Raw genomic sequence first — 23,392 nt, 5'->3', positions numbered from 1 at the left:
CCCAAGTTCTATTATTTCCCTTAGGACCTGCATGCATTTGCACCGAGAGTGTTACACTGATGCCAGTGCTGCAGCCCTCCCTATCCTACTCCCAAATAGGTCTAGTCACTAAAGATACTGGATGAAAATAGAAAACAGACTTACCACTTTCATCCCCTTGAGATGCATGCCTGTCTCCTCTAGAGACACTGTCTCCAATTCTGTTGGAACTGCTTCGTTCGCACAAGCAAGGCTGCTCCTCCTGCTTGGGCTGCAGCGCAGAAACGCTGACTTCCAGTGTCTCACAGGAGGTGGAACCTGCAGCTCCTCCTCCTGGAACCAGGCTGCCAGCGTCCATTTCATAGGAGCAGAGTCCATCTGTAGGATAATCCTCAGCCTGGCTGTACTGTGCAATGGCAGCATCCCCTGGAGCGATTCTGACTGTTTCACCCACTCCAGCTATTTTTTCTGCTGTAACATCGGGTTGTGGGGGTGGCACAATCAGGAACAGTTTGGGTTTCTTTGAAACAGGTGGCGGCTTCTTGTTTGGCGATACACCCTGAGGCTTGTTGAGACATCCTGGCTGTCCCTCAAGAGATGAGCTTGCAAGATCAGAGCAAAAACCCTGTGCTGCTTCTTCAACACTGGCTGGTGGTAAATCACTGGCAAAGGAATTAGCTAGACTGCCTGCATTTCCAGGCACTGCACCACTCGAAAGTTCATAGTTACCACAGAGTCCTGGATAAGATCTCTGATTAGGACTGTAAACAAAGGTATTGTCAAAAGCACCATGGGGTTTCACTTCACCTTCTTCCAGGCTGTCGCAGTGTCCTACTGTTACACCTGGTTTTATAGGCAGCTGTCCTGAAAGCACATCAGTTGATTTTTCCTGAGAATTTATGTCAGAAGTAGATTCACCTGGCTGTTCAACCTCTGACACCACAGTTTTCTTCACGGACCTCAGCTGTACCATTTGCAGTGCTTGGGTGGTTACTAGAGGCATTGAAGGCCTGGCGGGATCCTCCTTTTTCAAGGAAGCTCTCTTTATTGTACTGTGAGAAGAACCTTCCTGATTATATTTCTTGAAAGAACATGGTGCATTTTTGTATGCACCTTTTGTGAGTTTGGGGTCCAAGGGGGGTGCTGGTGGAGGAACTGAAGAAGGGACAGGAGGTGGAAGGGGAGGAGATGGCACAGGAGGTGAAGAGGGAGAGAAATGATCCAACGAAGGGTCTTGCGGTAGGTAATTAAACCATGGGATACTTTGAGAAAACGATATGTTTATAACCGCTTCTGGTGGAGGCGGTGGGAAGTTGGGAGATCCAGGGGGAGGCGGCAGATCCATGACATCTGTTGAGGGAGGTGGTGGTGGTGGAAGAAGGTACTCAGAAGAGTCTGGAGACGAAACCAGAGGGAAGCTTGGGCCAGAGTCAGATTTCTTCACACTCCCACTCCCTTCAGCAGATGTATTAGAAGAGAGGGATGTGGAGGAGGAAGACACTGAAACTGAAGACAGAAGGGATGACTTTCTTTCAGGCACTTTAGGTTTCATCTTGGGTTTCCCGTTTCCTGTTGACATAGATTTCAGAATGACAGGCACTGGTGTAACTGCTGTGGGTGTGTTGGATTGGCTAGAATACCCACTAGATGGTGATGTAACCCTATGTGGCTTTTCTGGAGAAGTGGTCTTTGGTTTGGCCAACCCGCTGGGCACCTGTGGTGTAGAAGCCCTTGACCCATCATTAAGGCGGCTGACGTTATAATCATTTAGCCTGGGTCCAGCATTAGCCGAATGAACTACTGGGGATTTCAGCTGATCCTCCGGCATCCCAGGACAATCGCTGTAGTAGCCCCACTGGTCAGCATACTCTGACCTGATGCTGCTTGTCTCACTCTGGGAGGGTGTGACAGTACAGATGGAGTACATGTTCAGGCCTGTTCCAGACATCATGCTGCTACTGGCGCTCACCGAGCTCTGACTACGAGAGCGTAGCACCCAAGGGTCATCATAATCACTGCAGGGGCTTTGAGATGGTGAGCTGCCATTTTTGCACTTGAGGTTCAACTGTAGGGAGTGTTGGAGGCTAGCAATCAACATGTCATCCAATACCTGCCCATTGGACTGAGTTTTCTTCTTGGGGATCCTTCTAAGAGAGTCTGTTCGGGATGGTGGCAGAGGCGGTTTCTTTGCCTTTTTAAAGGATATGCTTCGTGAGAGGGATTTGTCGCTGTAATTCGACAAGTCTCCCAGAGATTTCTTCTCGGTGCCATCAAACACATTAATGACACTGTGCCTGGGGTTTCCAAAGCCGTTATTGCTATTGCAAGTTTTGCCAGACTTGAGTCCCGAGTCCATGTGCATGGAAGTGTAATAGCCATCATGGTCCACAGAATATAAAGAGCTTGAGTCTTCTTTGGCAGAGACTCTTTCAAGGCTGCTGGTACTCAAGTTGCTCACAGGCGTGGAGCAGCCTGGAGTGGCACAGTTTAGTTTGTGTAACAACACCTCTTCCTTTCCAGAGCGCTTCAAACCACAGTGCTCTGTGCTGTTCTGAACCTGGCTCTGTGTTTTGTCAACAGAGTAATTTGATTCACTCCTACTGTCACTGTCCTGAGAGTGCATTGGAAAATTGAGATTATTCCTACTGCTGTAGGTCATACTTTGAGGGGCATTTTCCACAGCTCCTGCACCGGTGAGAGAGACTCCTGAATCTCCAAGACTGAGCACCATTGCAGCATTCGATGAAACAGCAGTGTCTGAGGAACGCGAGTGATGTGTTGAACTGGTCTCGCTCCAGGTCCCACTAGAGGAATGCTGTTGATCTTTTGTGCCTACCATGCTGTTGACAACAAGATTGTCTCTAGGTTTTGTATATGAAGAAGGGTGGGTGATTTTACTATCCATCGCGCCCGCAATCTGTGTGGTGTGAATCACAATAACCTCTGAAGAGGATGATAGGGTTGCATTTGGTATAATGCTGGTTGAATACATACTATGTGGAGAGACCATGCATGCTAGACTTTCTGTTTGGTCACTCTCAGAGCCCTTTACCTCTTGGGACTTTGGCCTTTGAAGCATACCTGTCCTACTGTTGTTCCTCATGTGGTCTATGCTATCATCCACTTGCAGTTTGCTTATGTGGTGTGACAGTGCTCCACCTTCTGTTGACTTAGACAGGCTATGTCTACGTTCCAGGAACTGTAGGGACACCCTTGCCCCAGACCGAGGTAGACTATGAAAACCCAGGTCATTGTTTAGGCGGGAGGCAAACACAACCCCAGCGGAATCACTCATCACAGACATGTTTCCAGAAGAACTGGACAACTGTGACATCTGGGCTGCAATTCCTTGACCTTTCTGGGCACGTATTCGCCTGACTGAAGGTGGCACCACTTTGACTTCCTCCGTCTGACAGCCGGAGTCCTTGGTGTCAGACTGCTGCATGGAAGAGTGATAGCTATCAAGCCTTCCTAGCGTGGAATAGTGGTCAGGGACGCATAATGAATGGCCACGGAAGTCGTTTTTACCAGTGCCAACTGTTGGAAGTTAAAATAAAACAATTATTATACACATCAAGATTTCACATTTAAGCTCCTGTGTTCATTAACAAAACATGTATCAAAAAGTTGTTTCCTTGGATGTTTCAAATATGCTTCATTGTTTCAAATATAAATAAGAACCTGGGTCTGTTTACATTCAAACTAGGACTACTCTCCAGTCACGTCACTCAGATAAAAAACAAACAAAACCCCTGATAGACAAGAATAGCTGTTATTACCTAACCAACAGGCTAAAGGCCAACTGGGAACAATCAATACTATCCTACTAGGCTGCCTGCACACTTCACTTTAAATAATAGCAGCTACAGCTATTGTAGCACTCAGCAGACCATAATTTAAGTCACAATGTACAGGAGCTTATTTATGTTACATATATATAATATATTACCCTATCCCCAGTGTGAAAAATGAAGAAAATAAAAAACAAGCAAAGTGTGTATCAGTCCTTGTTCTTTGCAAACTATGTCTTGACTGCTGCACCTTCCATTCAAAAGCACCATGGGATTCCAGGAAATTCAAGCAATTCCACACAAACTATTTTTCTATATTATTATCTACTTGAATCATGAAATGTTTATTTTTGGGACCTTGCACTATACCACAGGAGAAAAATAAAGTGCTAACAATTGCTTTTTAAAACCACTGACTTCTTTAAAGGAATAAATTGAAATATATTTAAACACATTAAATAAAGAAATTCTAAAGGCCTGGCCAAGTTTCTAAGAACTATTTCATCTATGTATTAATACTTAGCATAGCAACGTCTACATTGTTCTTTGAGGAAGAACAAAAGGCAGGGAGAATAGTGTTGCTCACCTACTGAAGCAGAGTCTACTGCCTAATTAGACAATGGCTTCTGTCTGCGATGCAGGTGGAGGGAGACTAAGCGCAAGGCAAGGTACAGACAGAATTGCAAGAGAGTCATCTCACAGCAAATCCAACTCCCATAATTTGAAGTTGACTTCCTGTCTTCAGGCTGCCCCTTCCCCAGTGGCAAGTGCTTGCACAGCATTCAACCATAGTTAAAGGGTTTGTCCACATTTGAGCATTATTTAGTTGTGAATCCTCCATTCAAAGCAGTCTACACCCGCCCATATTTGAATTTTTATGGCTGTCCCTGCCTTCTGATTTGCTGATTTTATAATGCCAATTAACTATTGACAGGCACACTTCCTGTGTGTTGTGTTGTTTTTTTTAATTCTCCACATTTTAAAAATTTGGGTTGCTTGCAGTTTTCTGGTTTCATGCAAATCTAAGTGTTATGTCCAAAAGGGGACTAGTGGTTTGTTTTCCCCAAACAAACCATGAGCCAAACCATGGCTTAGCTCCCAGTAGCAAAGCAGCATTAGGAACAGAGAAGGTGCAAATTGACCAAGATTTTTGTCCTGTGCACCAGCATGCTATACGCTAAATCTTAACTATGGTTTAAAATGAAGAAAGAACCAGGTCAGCGATATCGGCTGGAGAATGCTTTTATTCCTGCCGAAGAAAACAAGTATTATAGAATCATGCCCAAGTACATACAAACAGTTCACATGGAATGCTGATTTCATCATTGCCAATGCTAACTGAGAGTCAAGCCATGAACCGACATTCTCTTGATGTTGTCCATTGCTGAAGGAGATCAGTACTAGTGAGCTGTCTTTCAAGGAATGTTGTTTGCCACCCTTATTATTACCCCAACAAGCTTGAAAGTCACTGATTTGAATGCACTTGAGATCACTGCACTATATACTTAAATATATATCTGCACTGAAATTCTATCAAAATAGCATTTTCTTCTGTCCAAATTATGCTACAATGATGTAAAAAAGAGGTGGGGAAAAGTTTGGTATCTGAAATGCTGCAACTCTGCCATTGAAAAATGCAGCCATTTTGGACTGCTTGCTTCTAAGCAGCTCTTGCCGGTTTTTTATGGCATGTCAGATAAGGAGCTCCCTTCCCAGAGCCTTTCAATTCTCTTAATTGTTGAATGCAAGTGGACTGTGAAGAGTAAGGTCATTCTTCCCCATAAAATTTAATAGCTGTTTAAGTCATATTCACTTCTTGTTTTTCTTGGCATACAACAAAACACTGGCATTGGAGAGAATGGAGGATGGAGGGAAAGTTAAGGACAATGCCATTTATGAAACATTAACCGGCTTTCAAATAAAATCAAACCTTTACACATGTTTCTGTGCATTTTGCCTGCTTTTAAAGTTTTCCAAAAAGCATAAATTGAAGCCCTGCTTCAGCAAAGTCAGTGTGGTTTTAGCTAGAACTTCAAGGCAGCTAGAATTTGACCTTTAGACTTTTTTTTCTACCACAATGGGCTCAAGTAAGAAATTACATTATGTCCCTTCAATGCTGGCAAGCAGCTTGATAATTCTCAAAAGCAGAGTTTTATCAAAATGACTATAGGCACAAAGGCCAATCAAGCAAGAAAGAGAGGACTTGTAAGAGAGATTTATTTATTCTATATTGATCAGCATGAGCTGTAACTAAAAATAAACACCTTTCCTGAAATCAGTTTCCTGAATATGATACAAATTCAGATTTTTCCAACAACAAAAGTTGTCAGTCCGTAAGTTAAGTTTCAGTTACTAAATTCCAAGTTATCATTGTAACTACTGCTTAAATATGTACTTAAACTAATGTATTTATTTGTGGCATTTTTTTCCACTACTCAAAGAGACTCAAAGCACTTTAAAATATATATTGTAGCGTAATGTTTTTCAAAAAGTATTTCTGGCATAAATGGATACTTTTAATATTCTACTCATGTCTCTCTTATTCACAGAACTGTATGTGGAATCAGAGAACCTGTCAGGGGAATTGTGAGTTTCATATTGACAGATTATGAAACCAGAGATTCGTCTCAAATTCTTTAACAGAAAATTAAATGCCAAATTATGTAAGATATTATTAATTGGGAAAGTATAATAAGGTATCTTGTGCTGAAGAACAATCCTCAAGAAGAAGCCAAATTGCAAACTGCCAGTTTCCCTTCAGTTCCCTTCTTGGCTGCAATACTGGGCCTTACCCTGCCCTTTAATGCTAGGGCAAGTAGCCCAAATAGTGTTGTGCTCCTTCCATGTTGAATGATAGGAAAACACCATGGTAGATATCATTTACTTGCTTTAAATTACAGGATAAAGTCCAACAGTGCAGTCCATAATAGGCTATCAGGAGCAGTGGGGATTCGTCCACCCTTTCAGTGCCCTTTAAAACATAGTTACACTAGCCAGAAAAACTCAGCACAGAGCTGTGATGGTTATATTGCAGACTGTCTCTTCTGAATGTGAGTAAGCAAGCATGCAAGCACAAGAGCGGGCGCCAAGGGCGGTAGCTGCCAATATAATGAAGTTTGGGGGTCAGGAAAAAGACTACTGGGTTCTTCAAATACCAAAGGTCAGGTGGGTAGAGGTTTTAGAGGAGAAGGAGCAACCAGAGGTTTGCCTGCACTAATTTGTAGGCCAATGGAGCTCACCTACACCAAAGCTACAGAAGGAACACAAGACATCATGGCTGGGGGGAAATGTATAGGAAGTTCCTTTAAGTCCCACAACCCAATGGAACTGCCATCAAGTTGCATGCAACTGGCATGACTCCATGCCAAATGAGGGCAGCATTTCACCGGCACCATTGCAGACACCAATAAAGCTTCTAAGACATTTGATTAACACTGTAACTTGCACTGTGCGTGGGTGTGTCAAGTAATTTCTGCATAGCAATTCAGTATGTCAGCACAAGCCTTCCTAAATGTGGGTTTGTGGTGCTATGGTGTAAAATCAAAGCTTCCATGTTGGGAGATGGCCACAAATACATGGATTTCAAAACAGCCATGCCACAGCTACTTGAATATGCAAACTAAATGCCTCAAGCAGGATTTCAGGGAGCCTAGAATGTCTACTAAGCATTCAAGTGAACAAGCAGGAAGATCATTGTCTGAAGTTGGCTATGAAGAGAATAAAAGCTATCTACACTTTTGTTGTTGTTAGGAATGAAAAAAAATTGAAGTGACAGAATACAAACAAGGGTCTAGCCTAAAAAGGGCCTTAGCTTATGCCCATTACATTGATGTTTGCCAAGAAGGAATGGCTGGGGACGAAAGTTATTTATGGTTAAACAAATGACAAACCCAGAAGACCTCAAATATGATAATTGCATAGTGAATATTTATGTTCAAATATGGACTCTCCTATAGCATTTCACAAATGTTTGAGCCATTTGACTGATAAGCCTTATGATCAGATGGTAAAGGGGGAAGTTTTTAATGAGATTCTGGAACCAATTTTAGACAGCAGTACTCCTCCTACTAAAATCCAATCTTCAGTGAAGAATGAAGGAAATGTGAGACTGACGTGCTCAAATTTACCAGTAATTGTAAGATATATCTTTAAGACCAAGGGAATAAAAAACCCTCCTGAAAACAACCCTAAAATTCTTATAGATTTTTACTGTCCCAGTACATGATTTCAGAAAATTGCAGCTTTGCATGGCATTCAGTAAATTCAGTTTGTTTGTTTGTTTGTTTGTTTGTTTGTTTGTTTGTTTGTAAAGATGGAACTTTAATTTCCAGGCGGGCAAAATGATCGGTTTAAGCATACACTATTTATTCTTTCCTAGTGGTCAGGCATACATTCATTTTAACTTTTAATAGGCTATCAGACTGTATTGACTTCATGAGCGTGGGGTAAATGTTATGAGTTTAGTCACAGTAAGCAAGATAATTATTAATTGTAATGGAATACAGTTCTGATGAGCCATACCTAGCTCTCTTTGGATGTTGTCAGGGACTCCTGTAATAGTCTTTCTCCTTTTCACTTTCTTCGGCCGCCTTACCACAGTATCTGTGTAAATTAGAGACCTCCGTATGCTGGCTTGGCGGTCAAAATTCTCCCCTGATGTACAGTAGAACAAGCAAAGCACCATTACTTTCAAGCACGCTGACATCATGCACTTTCTTCCACTTGCTTATTATAGAAATGAAGAAAAGGCATTAATATATGATGTTAGCTCAGTCATACAGAGTGGATATACATAGAAGGAAAAGATACAGCATACTGTCACTTTAAGGCTTTATAATGGAACGGATTACATGCTCCTATCAAATACATTTGTCTCATCAAACCAAATCTTCATTTAATCTAAACATATCAGTGAGCTATTAATGTCAATATTGGACATTTATAGTTACACTATGTCCCAGCTTACCTTCTTATGAACTTTGAGGAATGGGGGAGAGAGAATTTATGCTCTTGTTTTTGAGAAATGTACTGAATAAGTATTTATTCATTTTCTTATGGCATGGCATGGCTAATGACTTCAGCGACGATCCTAAATATACTTAATTGGAGGTTTAATTTAAATTAATGGACATGAGGCAGATATGAAGCTAATGGAAGTGGATGTAAGGTGTGGAGGTCAGTTTGGATAAGTGGGTTCCTGGAATGATGTCAGAGGTTTGAGGCCTCATTGCTCATTTATTTACTTAAAAATTGTATATCACTATTCATAAAAACATCAGAACTATTACAAAGATATTTTCTGAGGGACTGTGGTTCTCTTTTTTCCACTGTTGTAAGCTGTTAATTTGGAAAATGACAAATCATTTAACATTTAAATATATTTTCTTAATTGACTGCATTAGCTCGGTAGCATGGAAAAGTTTTCAGGAGGTGTTTCAAAAGTTAGAACAGAATATGCCTGATGAACCTCTATTGGCAGAACTGGGATGACAACACAAAAAGTTTGGTTTCTTGCTGCTGTTAAGCAGCAGGGTGGACATACACTAAGAACATCCCTAGACTGCCTCTTTTGTTCAACACCAAACGTAGGCCCTTATATGTGTGTTTTAGTTTTTTGAAACTCCCAGACTCTAAGCATAAGTAAAGTAAGATGATACCTCTGCATCCAAAATTTTTATACCGACAGTCATAAGAAATCTGGCTACTTTCCCCTGCATTAGAAACTTCAGAGGAACTGATTGCAGATTATTTATTATATGACTACGATGAAGTTTTATAATATCTGAATGTCTTAGGTATTTTTAAAATGAACAAACAATTTGAACTGAAACAGTGTTTCAGTAAGCACTGCTGTATTTTGCAGTGAACTTATAATGTTAGCAGTGTTGTGAACAGCCTTGGAACAGTGGGAGAAAAATTAAAATATTAAATAACAAACATGACTGAGTCTAGACAATGTTCTGACTTTCAGGTTAGCCAAAATTTAATGTCTGTTACCTCTGAAAATTTACTATATTTAAATACAACATTATATTGGGGGGGGAGAGAGAGAAAGAGACAGAGAGAGACTGATGCAGATGGAAACAGCTCCATCATACTGTGAAACCCTGGCAGAGGTCTCACTGTCTCTTTTTGGTTGGTACCAAAGAGCCATGCCAAATGCCAGTAACATTTATTGAACATAAATTCTCTATATAGACTTCAGTGTCACAGAACTGCACCCTGGCTATATTTAGTCTTTAAAGTAATTTTGGCATGTAAGCAGTATATGAATTGATGATAATAATAATAATAATAATAATAATAATAATAATCACCATAATAATAATAATAATCACCATAATAATAATAATAATAATCTATCATTGGGTGATACTGCATTTTCGCAATTGACTGAACCCACCATTAAAAGTTTGTGTGGTGCATGCAAAACAAGAAAGCCTTATAGTTGACCATTTGCTGTATCATATCTGGACCCAGCAGCATTTCTACAGGTTGAACAGCTTCAAACAAATTCACTTCTTTCAATGAAGTAATAACCTGGCCATTTCCATTTGTTTAAAATTTGCATCTTGCTTCATTTGAGATGCTTTACAAATTAGCTAAAACATACAAGTGATTTTAAAATCTCATTTTATTTTCTCCCCCTTAACAAACTTAACATTCCTAATATTCTTCTCAAACCTATAAATCCTTAGGACGGTAAGTATAGAAGTGTCTTTAGGAAAAGCTCTGTTTCACTATGCTTCTTTCTGGGAAAAAGGTAGGTATTTGAATTCTTCCGAATTCTATTTTAAACATCTAGATAGCCAAGTTATTTCTCATTGAACAGTGCATTTGGTATTTGCTAGACATTGCTGTGCGCATCATATGTGACGTCCTAGGAGTCTTGGACCAGAACGCTTCCATTAGATTGTATGGCATAAGGAAAATGACTTTTAAAAATTATACAACAATGCACTTGGACATTTCTAGATTACAGGAACAAAGACTAGAAGAGAAATGTTCCATCCCTAGTTGCCAAATGAAAAGAATTGCATTTTCCCTGAATAATCATATTTGGGTTTAAAGATACGATGTGCTTGTTAAGTGAAACCTTTGAAACTCTAATAGTAGATGAGGTTAGTGAGGAGAACTGGGAGTTATAAAATTAAGAGTTTCAGACCAATGGCCTGCTATTAGGCATGCCAGTGGGTTAATTATTTAATTATTACACTGAACCGCAGCCCTCCTATGTCACACTGGAAAAGCTACTGAAGCTCCTCTGAGTAGTTCACCGTGTAGCTTAGACCCTGAGAGAGATAAGAACTGAGCCTTGTTGGAAAAAGGATCAAAAGCCCCATCATGCACATGGAAATAGTGGCAAAGTTGTCTATTTTGTACCAAAATCTGTATCAGTGAAGGCACAAAGTCAACTTGTACAGAAATATTTTTTTAAGTCAGCATATTTATAGGTATTATTCTTTACCAACCGCTAATTAGTTGGTAAGGAAGTAATATTGTTTCACGTAGTAAGGATACTTTTTACCGCTCTTCTGCTTCACCAGAGTTCTGACTCAGCTTGCATATGTGATAAAAAAGTTATCCTCACCATTTAGCAGGTTGCTACAGGCAAGTGGTTTACCAAGTTTCTGTATACATACTTTGAGAAGTTACCACTTGGTAAACAACTGTCTGCATTCATCCAAAATCAAATAAAACCTGTTAGGAAACTTGTGTGCAAAAACTGGTTGAAAGTTTTAGTTTTTAAAAATAAACCTGTATTTAATTTTTGTGGTGGGTTTGTTTTTTTTAAAAAACAACCTTTTCAGTAGCCTTCTCTAGCCACAATTCAATTTATGCACTTGCTTAAATTCATCTTGTTCATCAAGGAACAGCCCAATGAAGTCAATGGTACTTAAGTCTGTGTTTCAGTAATTTGCAGAATGAAGCCCTTTATCTTTTATTTATGACTTAGATGCGCACCAGCTCCTATTATCTTCCTTTGTATCTGGGTAAGACCCACACCCGACGACGCCACCTGTTCCTGGATTAACAATTAGAGCATGGTGTTCAATAGATTGGCAGCATATGCTTTTTAAAGACTAAAACTTTGAGTCTATCCCTTCCACAGCAAGCTCAGCTCCTGATGACCCAAGAAACTAATTCCACTCCCAAACATGGATAGCCAGTCAGCAGCTTTTCAGATTAATGCAATGCCCCAGCACCTTCAGGTTACTAGCCAGATTTACAATACTACAATCTGTCCGACTGAAAGAGCGCTGCCAAATGAAACCAAAGCAGGTCTCATCTGTTGTGCAGCCAAGTGAAAGGTTGTGGGCTGTGTTCATTATTAATTAATCTTTTTAAAAAGGCACTTGATTTATTAAAAAGTACATCTAGGGTTAATATTTTATTTCAGACACATCCATATTTTATTGCGGCGAATAGCCCAATCTACTACTGCTGGTTTAGACAGCCAAAAATATTATCTTGCCATTTCAAAAAAAGGAGAGGGGAGAAGAAAGTATACAAATACATGATTTCTAGCGCTTACATCAATTTAAAGATATGGTTAGAACTAAAATATATTTTTCCCCCTTTTCCTCTCCCAGCTAAGTACATATCAAAGAGGATAGTTCACTGCAAATTTTGTCTTACATATATTCATTCAAAAGGAAGTCACACTGTGTTCAATTGAGCTCACAATGCAACCTCAGTTTCTAAAGTGTAAAGCAATATGGCTCAGCTTCAGTATATCCATTGAATTGCCCACCTTTCACCCATCTCATGTCCAACCTTTTGTTTTTACATACTTTGAGAGTTAAAGAAGATTAAACTGCATACTTTTCTAAATATACTGCACTCTTATGATTAAGCATACTGATTATTTCTCTGTCTTTTAACATCTATGCAATTGAAAGGCAGCAACCTTGACTGGGAGGAACCCCAGTTTGTTCATTTGTGTAATGAATTAAATGTGCAAAACCATTTCTCTTTTAAGTTGTGGCATTCAATAATATCTTTTCATTTTGCATTTCTAATTACTTTCACGAGCTTCTTATTTATCCCAGACAACTGTTTTATACTGAAAATCTTGCTAAAATAAGATGGATGCCAGCGCTAAGTGGTTATTAGCAATCACATAAGGGAAAGGCGTGCCCAAGTTAAGTGATTATTAATGAAATAAAGTCAGCTGCCTTAACAATGTAATCAAAAATATCTAATTGAAAGCCTAAAGCACAATGGAAGTCTATGCGGCATAACTGAAGTTAACTTCTTGTGCCTCAGACCAGCTGGAATGTGGCAATGTGGTTGTAATTTAGTAATTGTGCCATGGCCCTTGGGGTCATTTTTGCACCAGTGAAGAACAACCATGCTGCAGGAGAAAGACAAATCTTCTTTGTTAATGGAACAGGAGTACAGTTCTGCATTTCACTTTCCTCCTCCAGTGGATAACTGAAGTACAGTCATTGTACAAAAGAGGCGGATATTCACATACTGTAAGTGGATCTTATCTAAGGCTTCTTGAAACCTTTTAAGCTTAATATAGCAGCAAACCATTTCTAATATGAACACTTCATCTTTGAAGCTAACACAGAGCATTTCGTTGTGACCGAGAAAGAGGTTAACATAGGTTTCATCTCAAAGGTCCTGAAGAATATTCCATACAACAATATTTTTTGCCACAGATGAGCACGTAAATCTGCTGGCTTGGGCAAGTTTCTTAATATTATTCATAGACTGAAAAGCAGAGAGATCCTAAAATCTTAAGAGAAAGTTATTGTAGAAAACATTTTGGGTTTTGTGCTCTTTTTAAATCTCAGTATATATTTGACCATGCCACAAGAATCCTTTTCAGATCTAAGGCTGAATGTGTGCTCTTCCCGATATTCTTCATAATTCCTGCAAAGAACCCTGCTCTTGAAAAGTGTAGTAGTAATTTAACCAGTACTTTCAATCTAATCAGCCTCTCATTTTAAGTTTCATCAGTACAACAGTTTGCAAAACGTATTTTCAGACAAAATAAAAACCAATAACCAATTGAGATCTCTTGCTCTTTCTCACCACACAGAAACAAAATTAAAAGCCTACCAGTTACGTTAATAGGTATAACATCAGTTTGGACTGCTTGAGCCTGTTGTCGCATTTTCTCCTCCGGGGTTGGCAATGGAAGTGATTTGGTCCAATTTGTTTGAGTGTTGATATCAGAGAATTCATTTGAAACTGGTGTTTTGGGTCTCTTGATGCTAATGAGCTTCTCCTCCTCAGGAGAAGGGGTCGAACACTATTAAAAAAAAGTACGCTGTAAATTCAGTGCAAATATATTTACCTTACTTATTTATCTTTCAAATATAAATTAAAGCACTCAAAATAGTTGTGATGCTTTTGCCTTGGCTATATCTAGCAAAATATGAATTAGACAGACCTTGTTCCAATTTGTACATAAGGAAAGGTTTGTACATCCTGTTTAGCAGTAATTACAAATACTGAACCGATTTCATCCAGCATCCAATACGTGTTTTTTTTAAAAATCAATAAACGTATAACCCAATTAAGCACATGTTAAGGAATTGAATTCAATGTGACAGGCAATCCTATGCACACTTACCTGGGAGCAAGTACTACTGAATACAGAATACTTATGAGTAAACATGCATAAAATCTAATTATTAAACTTGTACATAACTCTTTTTCTCATTGGAAAAAAAGGGACATTATGCAAAACCATATACTAAATTTACGTATAAAACATAGGAATTAATACTGGTCTGTTAATGATATACCAAGAACTCTACTATTTTCAGTAGGAGTTTTAGCAGTGCTATAAAATACAGTGCTTCTAGTTGCCCAAACTCTTTAAAAATATGCTCTAGGGCTACTTTGATGGGATTTTTAAAAATCCCAAATATGAAAGAATGGATTTACAAATCTTGTAAAACATTTACAACTGAAATGTCAGAAGAGATTCTTCAATGCAATGACCAAATCTTAGGGGAAATGGCCCCTCTTTTGGTATCCCTGACCTTAGTATTAGGATAAGAAACCTTCTGTGCCATCTTCTTCCTTTGTACAAAGGGGAAATTTGCAAGTGTGACCCCACCAAATCAGTTTTTAAAAGGTCTGAGTCACAGAGATAGAAATGCAAACCAAAATGATATGCAATGGTTCATTAGTGTGTGGCTTTTGTTTATCTTACTATTACACATGAAAAAAAGCTTGCTCTAGGCTCAGGTGCCAAGGGAGTAATACTTCAAGCATGGTGCTGTGTGATAAGCCCCAGTAACCTACTTTTTATCTGGTTGGTTGACATTGTCAAAATGAATAACTGTCATGTTATGTTGACCCAGTGTATTGTATTTGGAAACCCAGCTGCCATTAGCCAGTCACCAGGGGCTCTTCGAACATGACAAGAGACAGAGACATAAATGTATACTATATAACTTTCCTTCTTTTTCAAGGAAACTGCAAATAAAGCATATTTTAAAAGCAATTGTGAGGCATGAAGCAAAACAAATCACACACATAGGCAGACAGGTAAATTTATGTCTGAATCCTTGTTATACAAAACAAACAAAATTCACCATTTCGACACATGGGAAAATAAATCAGCTGATCCGATGGCCAATAAATAATAGACCATTTAAATCAGGCATAGGCAAACTCGGCCCTCCAGACTTTTGGGACTTCAACTCCCACCATCCGTAGCTAACAGGACCAGCGGTCTGGGATGATGGAAGTTGTTAGTCCCAAAACATCTGGAGGGCCGAGTTCGCCTATGCCTGATTTAAATAGTCAGATCAGCTACTCTGATCAAAACACTGTCCAAATGTTGTTCCAAGTTTTAGTGCATACAAACATTTTGATACAATCCAAGCAGCAATTGTTTCCTTCTCTGGTGCACAGCTGGGTGCTCTCCAGATGTCTCCCACCAGCCCCAGCCAAATGGCTGTGCTGACTGGGGCTAATGTGAGTTGTAGGCCAAAACATCTGGAGGGCACCAGGTTGGCAAAGCCTGCTTTAATCCATTAAAAAATCCTCCAGGTCCTGGGATCGCTTGGTTACTCACACCTGGCCCTATTCTCAGCCCTCATGGAAAACAACCTTTCAAAAGTATCTCAGCCAAGGGTGAAATTAATTACAGAATCATAAAATTGTAGATGTTTATGGCTGGGGCAGCTGAGGTAGGGCTTTGACACTATCTACCAGTCAACATCCTGAAAACATCAGCTCTGGAATTTCTAAGACCTGTGTATGTCTGAAAGGTGTGCATGTGCCTTGGTTCTCGAACATAATCCGTTCCGGAAGTCTGTTCAACTTCCGAAAGTGTTTGAAAACCAAGGTGCAGCTTCCAATTGGCTGCAGGAGCTTTCAGCACTCAAGCGGAAACCGTGTCGGATGTTCGACTTCCAAAAAATGTTCGGAAACCAGAACACTTACTTCCGGGTTTTTGCATCTGGGAGCCAAAACGTACTAGTAGCAAGGCGCTCGAGAACCAAGGTACGACTGTACTAACTTCTTGCAATGGATGCATCCCACCATGCGGCCCCCCACCCTGCCACAGCCCCTAGTTTTGCCCCAGAGAGTTCCTGTGTTCTGGCTGCATTCCCCAACAAACAGCTGGGAATGAAGACTCCACTCTTTGAATATTGTTATAGGTCTTTGGGTATCAGAGTTTTTGGGTGCTTGGATTTATATCAAAATAGCCAGGTGAGACTGTGAATGGCCTAGCCATTAAGCAAGCAAAAACAGAATGATGACTCATCAAGAAAGTCATGGAGAGGGGTGAACCCCCCCACTCTGGGCTCTGGGTAGTTAACAAAAGACAATGCCAGAGTGGTGAGGAGGAAGTTTCAGAACAGCAGTGAGGGGTTATGTAAGCTGAAGGGGAAATAGTTGCATTTAGAAAGCAGTTTCAAAGCTGGAAAGTGTGGGTTAGAGCAGAATGGGGTGGGCAGTTTGAATCCAACGTTACACCCATGGGAGGAAAAGGACCCGCTTTGGAGTGTAATCCTGGGAGTTCCTCCATTGTAGGTTCATGTTGTAAATGAACCATATATCATAAAGACACCACAGTCTCCGCTGTAACCCCTGGAATCTTGCACTGCTGTGAAGACTGGGGTGGTGTGTAACAATATGTTCTTAAATGACTATTTCAAAGGCAGGCACAAGTCCCAAAGGAAATAACAACTCTTCAGAATAAGCAGCAACTTGAATTCATTGCTCCAACAAAGCCTATAATAAAGAAACCAAATAGTATGCAGATTTGTGGTGGTTTAAAACTCAGTCCAAAGATTAGTGTTAGAAGAAAAGGAATGAGAATGAATAGGAAGCGAAATTAATATTATTCTTATGTATTACAAAGAGTAGCACAGTTTGGTTTTCATGCTTAATTGTATTACTAAATATTATTTTTCCCAATGTTATACTGAGATGGTTGGATTGCTCAATAAATATAATAGCAGTTATTAAAAGTTTCAGATTTCATTTCAGTAAACTGATCTTTTAAGATTGTCATCTGAGATTTCTTAATAGAACACGGTGGAACAAAAACATTATTTGTTTTCAGTAGAGGAAAGCATATAGTAAGGATTGAAAAAGGAATGTTCAGAAATGAGATTAGTGGCATTTTGGTTGCTGAAGCCAGTAAACAGGGATTATCATCCTCTTCCCACTCATCAAATGATAAATCTCATTATCAGAGTGGGGATAACTTGCATCCACATCTAGACCCTGGATGCCATTCATCCAAATGCTGTGTTTACTTTTAAAAAAAGTTTACATTTGCAACCATTGCAAAAGTTGATGGAGTCTTGAGGGGCAGACAAAAATGGGGGGGGGGGCTGGATTAGGCCCTTGAACTGGGAGGTAGCCACCCCTGTCGTAAAACATGTGAGTTAAGAGGAACCTAATAGACACTCACATTCACTCTCAGATTCAATGCTAAGATGTTTTGTTTTCCATTTCATATATAAATCAATATATAGTTTGTTTGATTTGGAATAAATTATTGTAAAACAGCACAACAATCCAAATTACAAGAACATTTATAACAGTTTGTAAACTGTTCCCAGAGAACAGAAAACATTAACAAAGTATGAGCAGTAAAAAAGGAGTTAGTCCATTAAATATACAAACTGAGGGTTCTAGATTGACAACTACTGAGATAAGGATAGAAGCACACAATGTTAGTACAAGATTTACCTTGAAAACGTGAAACCAACAATAGGTGAAAATTTAAAAGTAAGATTTGAGAATATTCACAATAACATCAAGCTGTATATATACATAACAGCTGGATGATCCCATTTTGGAGCCAGATACCTTGATCTTCCATGGAATCAAACAACAGCAGGCACTAAGGCAAGACTGAGGGAGGCAGTCTAACAGACTAGACTGTTGAGTGAGAGAAAAAAGAAAGTGAATGAGTGGCAAAGAAAAGAGAATGAAAAAAACACACACATAAAAAGACACAACAGACACAGTAAACGTAGCAACAAGATAAACATAATTTCAGAAAGCAGAGAGGAGTTGCTATCTGAAGACATCAATTTTCCATGCAAGGAAAACATGCTTAAGTGATGAAGAGAAAGAGAGAAAATATCATACTAGTTTGTCGTGTTTTAATCAAAGGGTTTTAATAATAATAATAATAATAATAATAAACCAGCCAATTCAGTGGACTCACAAAAGGGAAATATGCTTCAGTACAGGGTGTCAGAAATGCTGCCATGAATTAGGGCCATTTATCACATTAAAAAGATGGCTCCACCCCAAACTGTCCCCACAGAAGTATCTGAGGGCAGTATGAACCAAATTACAGGAATATGCATGAAGTCGATCATATTAACCATCTGATCTGATTTCCAGAAAATTTCTAGGGTCCTAAGTAGATGTATTTCATACCATCTGCATCCTGATCTGGACTTGCAAAGGGACTGCACGTTAGACTTTTACATCAAATGCTCATTTTCCCCTTCCTTTGAAGTTCTGGGGCAACAAGAACCCTGAAAGACCCCCTTCTGGGACCATCTCAGGAAGGAGCCACAGAGAAGGAAGGAACCTCCCCTCTCCAACCCTTGAGGCTAACACTTCTCCTAAATATATTACTGCTGTTTTTTGAACAAATATTCTCAGATACCAAGTTACTTCTCTGCAAAACCTCCCTCAGCTTCAGGCTTCCCACCTTCTCCACAATATTAGTTCTAGAGGGACCATAACAACAGCCTCACCCAACAGTACATCTCACTGTGTCTTTCACTGAGGACTGATATCCACCAGTACATACCATATCAAAATAAAGAAAAGTGGAATATCACTCTAAGATAATTTTTATGGGAAGGTAGTTTTCAAGGAAAATGCCATTTTGCTTATAATATTAGGTAGTATTTCACTATAAATTAGCCCTCAGCGGTTCTATAATCTCCTCATAATGCCACTTATTGAGTCAATTTTAATATTTCACTGATTGTGCAAATAACACCTATGTAATAATTTCTCCTACACAGGAACAAAATTGCAGGACTATTAAGAAATACTGACTTGCTGAGGACATTGCACTATATTTTCTGTTATAAATACTAAAAAATTCATAGTCCAAAAACCAGCTAAGATAATTTTTTTGGATTTAAACCAACACAGTTCTAAATACATTTACTTGAAAGTAAATAATACCATCTCAAGATCTTCATGCATGAATCCCACCCTCTCCAGGTGGGATATTGAAGTGCACACACTCATGGTTGAAGACCAACAGGGAAGGAGTGGAGTGAGGAGGCTATTGGAAAATGCATCACATCTGTGTTTGTTTATTTTTTAAGTATCATTATTCAGCCTTTAACTTCAAGATTAAATAAACTAGAAGGGTGCAAACAACAACAACTTCCCATCCGAACAGTGCTGTCTTTACTGTTCAAGGATTTCAGTATCTTTGCAATAACCCTTTAAGGTAGGTAGGTAAGTATTATTATATATTGTACACACATGTATGAGAACAGGGCCAGTGGTTGAGCACATACATATGCTATGAGTTCATGGCTGATCCTGAGAAAGGAAAGAAGATGGTGGATAAGGAGCTGATAGCTATGAAACACAGTGCACATAACCAGTGGCATAGCGTGGGTTGTCAGCACCCGGGGCAAGGCAAGTAATTTGCACCCCCTAACCCGGTAGGGGCAGAGAGCTGCGAGTGCCCCCCCCGGATGTTGCGCCCGGTGCAGCCGGCCCCCCCTGCACCCCCCACACTACGCCACTGCACATAACAGATTCCTGCACAAGGGGCAAGTATTACTCAAGTGGATACTATACAGAAATCACAATGAAGAAACAAATGCACAATTAGAACAGAGGGAAGGATTCAGCTACTGAGTTCTGTCAGGGGACGCTCACACAAGGACTTCTGCCTGCACACTCTGGTTTTCCTCCCTCTCAGGTCCCTGAAATTGGTGCAGGGGCAGGAGAACCCCCAGGATAGCACATGGGGCAAGGAGAGAGAGTGGGGAACAGTCCATCAGGCAAGCTGCAATGCTTGCACCGACAAAACATCTGACATAGTGCAACGTTTATTTCCTTCCAGAGAACCGAACTGCACTAAGTCCACTTTGAACACATCAAGCTTGCTTGAAATAAAATGTAAGGTGAACTATGAACACTTTAAAAAACTAAAAAACAAAGCTAGTGCTCACAAAGGGATAATGGCTTTATTTTCTATTTGCTCATGAAAGCAGCAAGCACTGATATAACCGGTTTCAAAATCTGTACTTCTGCCTGCCAGAGATGTTTGCATTGCAATTTTCTTCTTTGAGTTGAACCACACTATAGGTGGTGTTTTTGAAAACAGCATAGCTTTAAAGGCCCATATTTTTCTAAATATTTTGCACAGTTCTATTTTGCACTTCTATAGTTTTATGTTGATTTAATTTTGGCTTATATGTGCATTATACTACATTACTTCCTAGGGCGCTTGGTACCTCACCTTTTGTTCAATTTCTTCATAGTCATCATGGTGACTTCCGCAGATTGCACTGGAAGAAGATGAGAAAGTTGGGCCCTGAGAATAGTATTGAGAACTTCGATAGCCATCCCTTCGCAGCTTGTCACATTCTGTACATCATGAAGAGGAAAAAAATAAAAAATAAACATTAGTGTTTTGGTTGCTAGATACCAAGGTAGGCAGCCTGCAGGCAACATGTGGTACCCAAACTCAATTCATGTGACCCCTAAAACCTCCTATGGCTACACTATTCCTGGCCTTTTAAAGTATTTTCTCCTCCTTTCAAAGGAGCAATATTATATTCAAATTTTAAAACTTTCTTTCTGATTGTATGGTTTGGGGAAAGAAGTTCCATTCCCAACTCCCACTGTCTCGAAACAAACTCACTGCATGCAAGCTCATGGCAGAAGCCTAAGTCAGAAAGGAATTAGTTTTGCTTGCTTTCCAGAACAGTAGTTGTATTCATCTGTTCCCTGCATCTGTATGCTTATTTGAGATTAACCCATTCAAACCCAGTGAGCTTCCTTCTGAGTAAATCTGCATAAGAGTTGGAATTCTAATTTGAGGTAGCCGTGATGAAAACTGAAGCAGGGTATTCTATATCCTGCTTTCCACTTTCAATCCATCCATCTTCAGAATGGGTCATAGCTCAAGTTCCCAAATTCATAGGTCCTAAATTCAATTCGTGGTACATATCTCCAGATAGAGCTGGGAATATCCCCAATCTGAAACCTTGGTGAACCACTGCCATTCAGACAACACTGAGCTAGATGGTCTGACTCCATGAAAGGCGGTTCCTTATGTTCCTATCTTCAGCTCTGTCTCCATCTATCATATAGGCATGTGGCCCCTGGCAGACTGCCCCTTCCTGGTGGAAAATGGGCCTCAACAAACCAACATATGCAGACTAAAGCACAGGGGTGAAATTGTGCCAGTGTCAAATTTGTTCATTTATATACAACTTCATCCACCCACCAATGTTTGGGACACATTCAGCTAAAGAAGTGACAAAGTTCCCAAGAGAACTGGCACAAAGTGGTGTGAGACCAAAACACACAACCAGCTACCACAGCCTTATATTCTTTGCCGAAAAGAAAAAGAAAAAATGTGACCGTAATTCTGCTTCAAGAATAGAAAAGGACTTTTGGCCAAAGTAAATCCCATCAATCAACTAAGTGCTGGGCTAGCTCACGTTGGTAGAACAGGAAATTGTGTATCTCAAGGTTGTGGGTTTGAGGAATCATGTTGGGCAAAGGATTCCTACAGTGCAGGATGATGGAACAGATGACTTCATGGTCCCTTCCAATTCTCCCGATCTATGGTTCTATGAATATGTTTTGCTATTTTAATAAATTCTGTCTTTTTTCCAGTCCTGAGGATGAATGAATGTATTTTATCTCCCCGACAACATTTTCAAATCTAACTCTGGCTTCAGAGTTTCCATCAGGCCCACACTTTCAAACCCACCTTTGCAGCTGAATGAACAACAAACGTGTTACATATAAAAATGCATGCTGACATTCTCTGAATATTAAATTCTGCTCCAAATTCCATATTTGTTTAGGCTGACTGGAACCCCACATTTAATCGCTGCCCGTCCCTTCCGGTTAAAGGACATTTCTGGGTTTTATCATTAAAAAACCAGAATATTTTAACGGACATATTTAATACCTAAATTATGCATATAATACACATTAAATGTCATCGTCTGCTGTTCTGCTTCAATCTTGATTCTCTGACAGAAGTAGACACGCCAGAGTCTTGAGCCATTTTGGAACCCAGGAGACTAAGTGTGACCTCTCCATTGTTACCCATACATCTCTCTACTCCAAAATGTAATTATCTATAGTTTCTAGACTATAAAGTAGTCCTAGATTCAAAACTATCAAATGTTAATATATTGCATGTCATCAGTAGACACATTTATATCACTTTGTGAAAAATAGACTTAAGGAAACACAGTACGAACTCAAACTCTCTTTTTCTTTGAACAATTTAGAAAGTAAAACGATATTTACTTTACACAGGGTAACAGGGAATGTGCTATACAGTGGTGCCTCGCAAGACGAAATTAATCCGTTCCGCGAGTTTCTTCGTCTTGCGGTTTTTTCGTCTTGCGAAGCACGGCTATTAGCAGCTTAGCGGCTATTAGCAGCTTAGCGGCTATTAACGGCTTAGCGGCTTTTAAAAAAAGGAAACAAACTTGCAAGAACTCGCAAGACGTTTTATCTTGCGAAGCAAGCCCATAGGGAAATTTGTCTTGCGGAACGACTCAAAAAACGGAAAACTCTTTCGTCTTGCGCGTTTTTCGTCTTGCGAGGCATTCGTCTTGCGAGGTACCACTGTACTAAAAGGCACATGTGCATTTACTCATTTCAAAACAGAAGTTGTCAAAATTGATGGAGAGAAATGGACAAACTGTGGTCTAGATTGACAGATGGCTGTCTACTGAACCATTTAGGTGGAAGATTGCTAGAAACATGAGATATAGGGAGAGAAGAACACTAGCGATAGGGGTCTTATTCACCAGTCTGGTAGACCCCCATAAAATGCTTTGAATCTGAGTAGGGATGTTGCTCACTACACAATCACCATCTGCTAAGCAGCTTTGGCAAAGACTACTAAGCTAACCTCCTTCCATGGGGTGAAG

General features: G+C 39.8%; 1 protein-coding gene across 9 annotated transcripts in view; it reads right to left on the bottom strand.

The window, feature by feature from the left end:
• The window catches only part of NHSL1 (NHS like 1), a 142,914-nt gene that overhangs the window by 5,965 nt on the left and 113,557 nt on the right, over positions 1-23,392 (bottom strand). For 7 of the 9 annotated variants that reach the window (XM_082215872.1, XM_082215871.1, XM_082215879.1 and 4 more), the window contains 4 exons: positions 20,725-20,852; positions 13,845-14,037; positions 8,292-8,423; positions 145-3,516 (listed from right to left, as the gene is read on the bottom strand). In XM_082215872.1, coding sequence (XP_082071998.1) covers positions 145-3,516; positions 8,292-8,423; positions 13,845-14,037; positions 20,725-20,852 — 3,825 coding nt within the window. The remainder of the gene's footprint in view (positions 1-144; positions 3,517-8,291; positions 8,424-13,844; positions 14,038-20,724; positions 20,853-23,392) is intronic. The other 2 variants (XM_082215873.1, XM_082215876.1) reach the window with 1 other exon arrangement.

This window comes from Podarcis vaucheri, assembly GCF_965113315.1.
Source record: "Podarcis vaucheri genome assembly, chromosome: 3".
Lineage (NCBI taxonomy): Eukaryota > Metazoa > Chordata > Lepidosauria > Squamata > Lacertidae > Podarcis > Podarcis vaucheri.
Note: the sequence above shows the minus strand (reverse complement) of the source record. Positions and strands in the feature narration are given on the sequence as shown.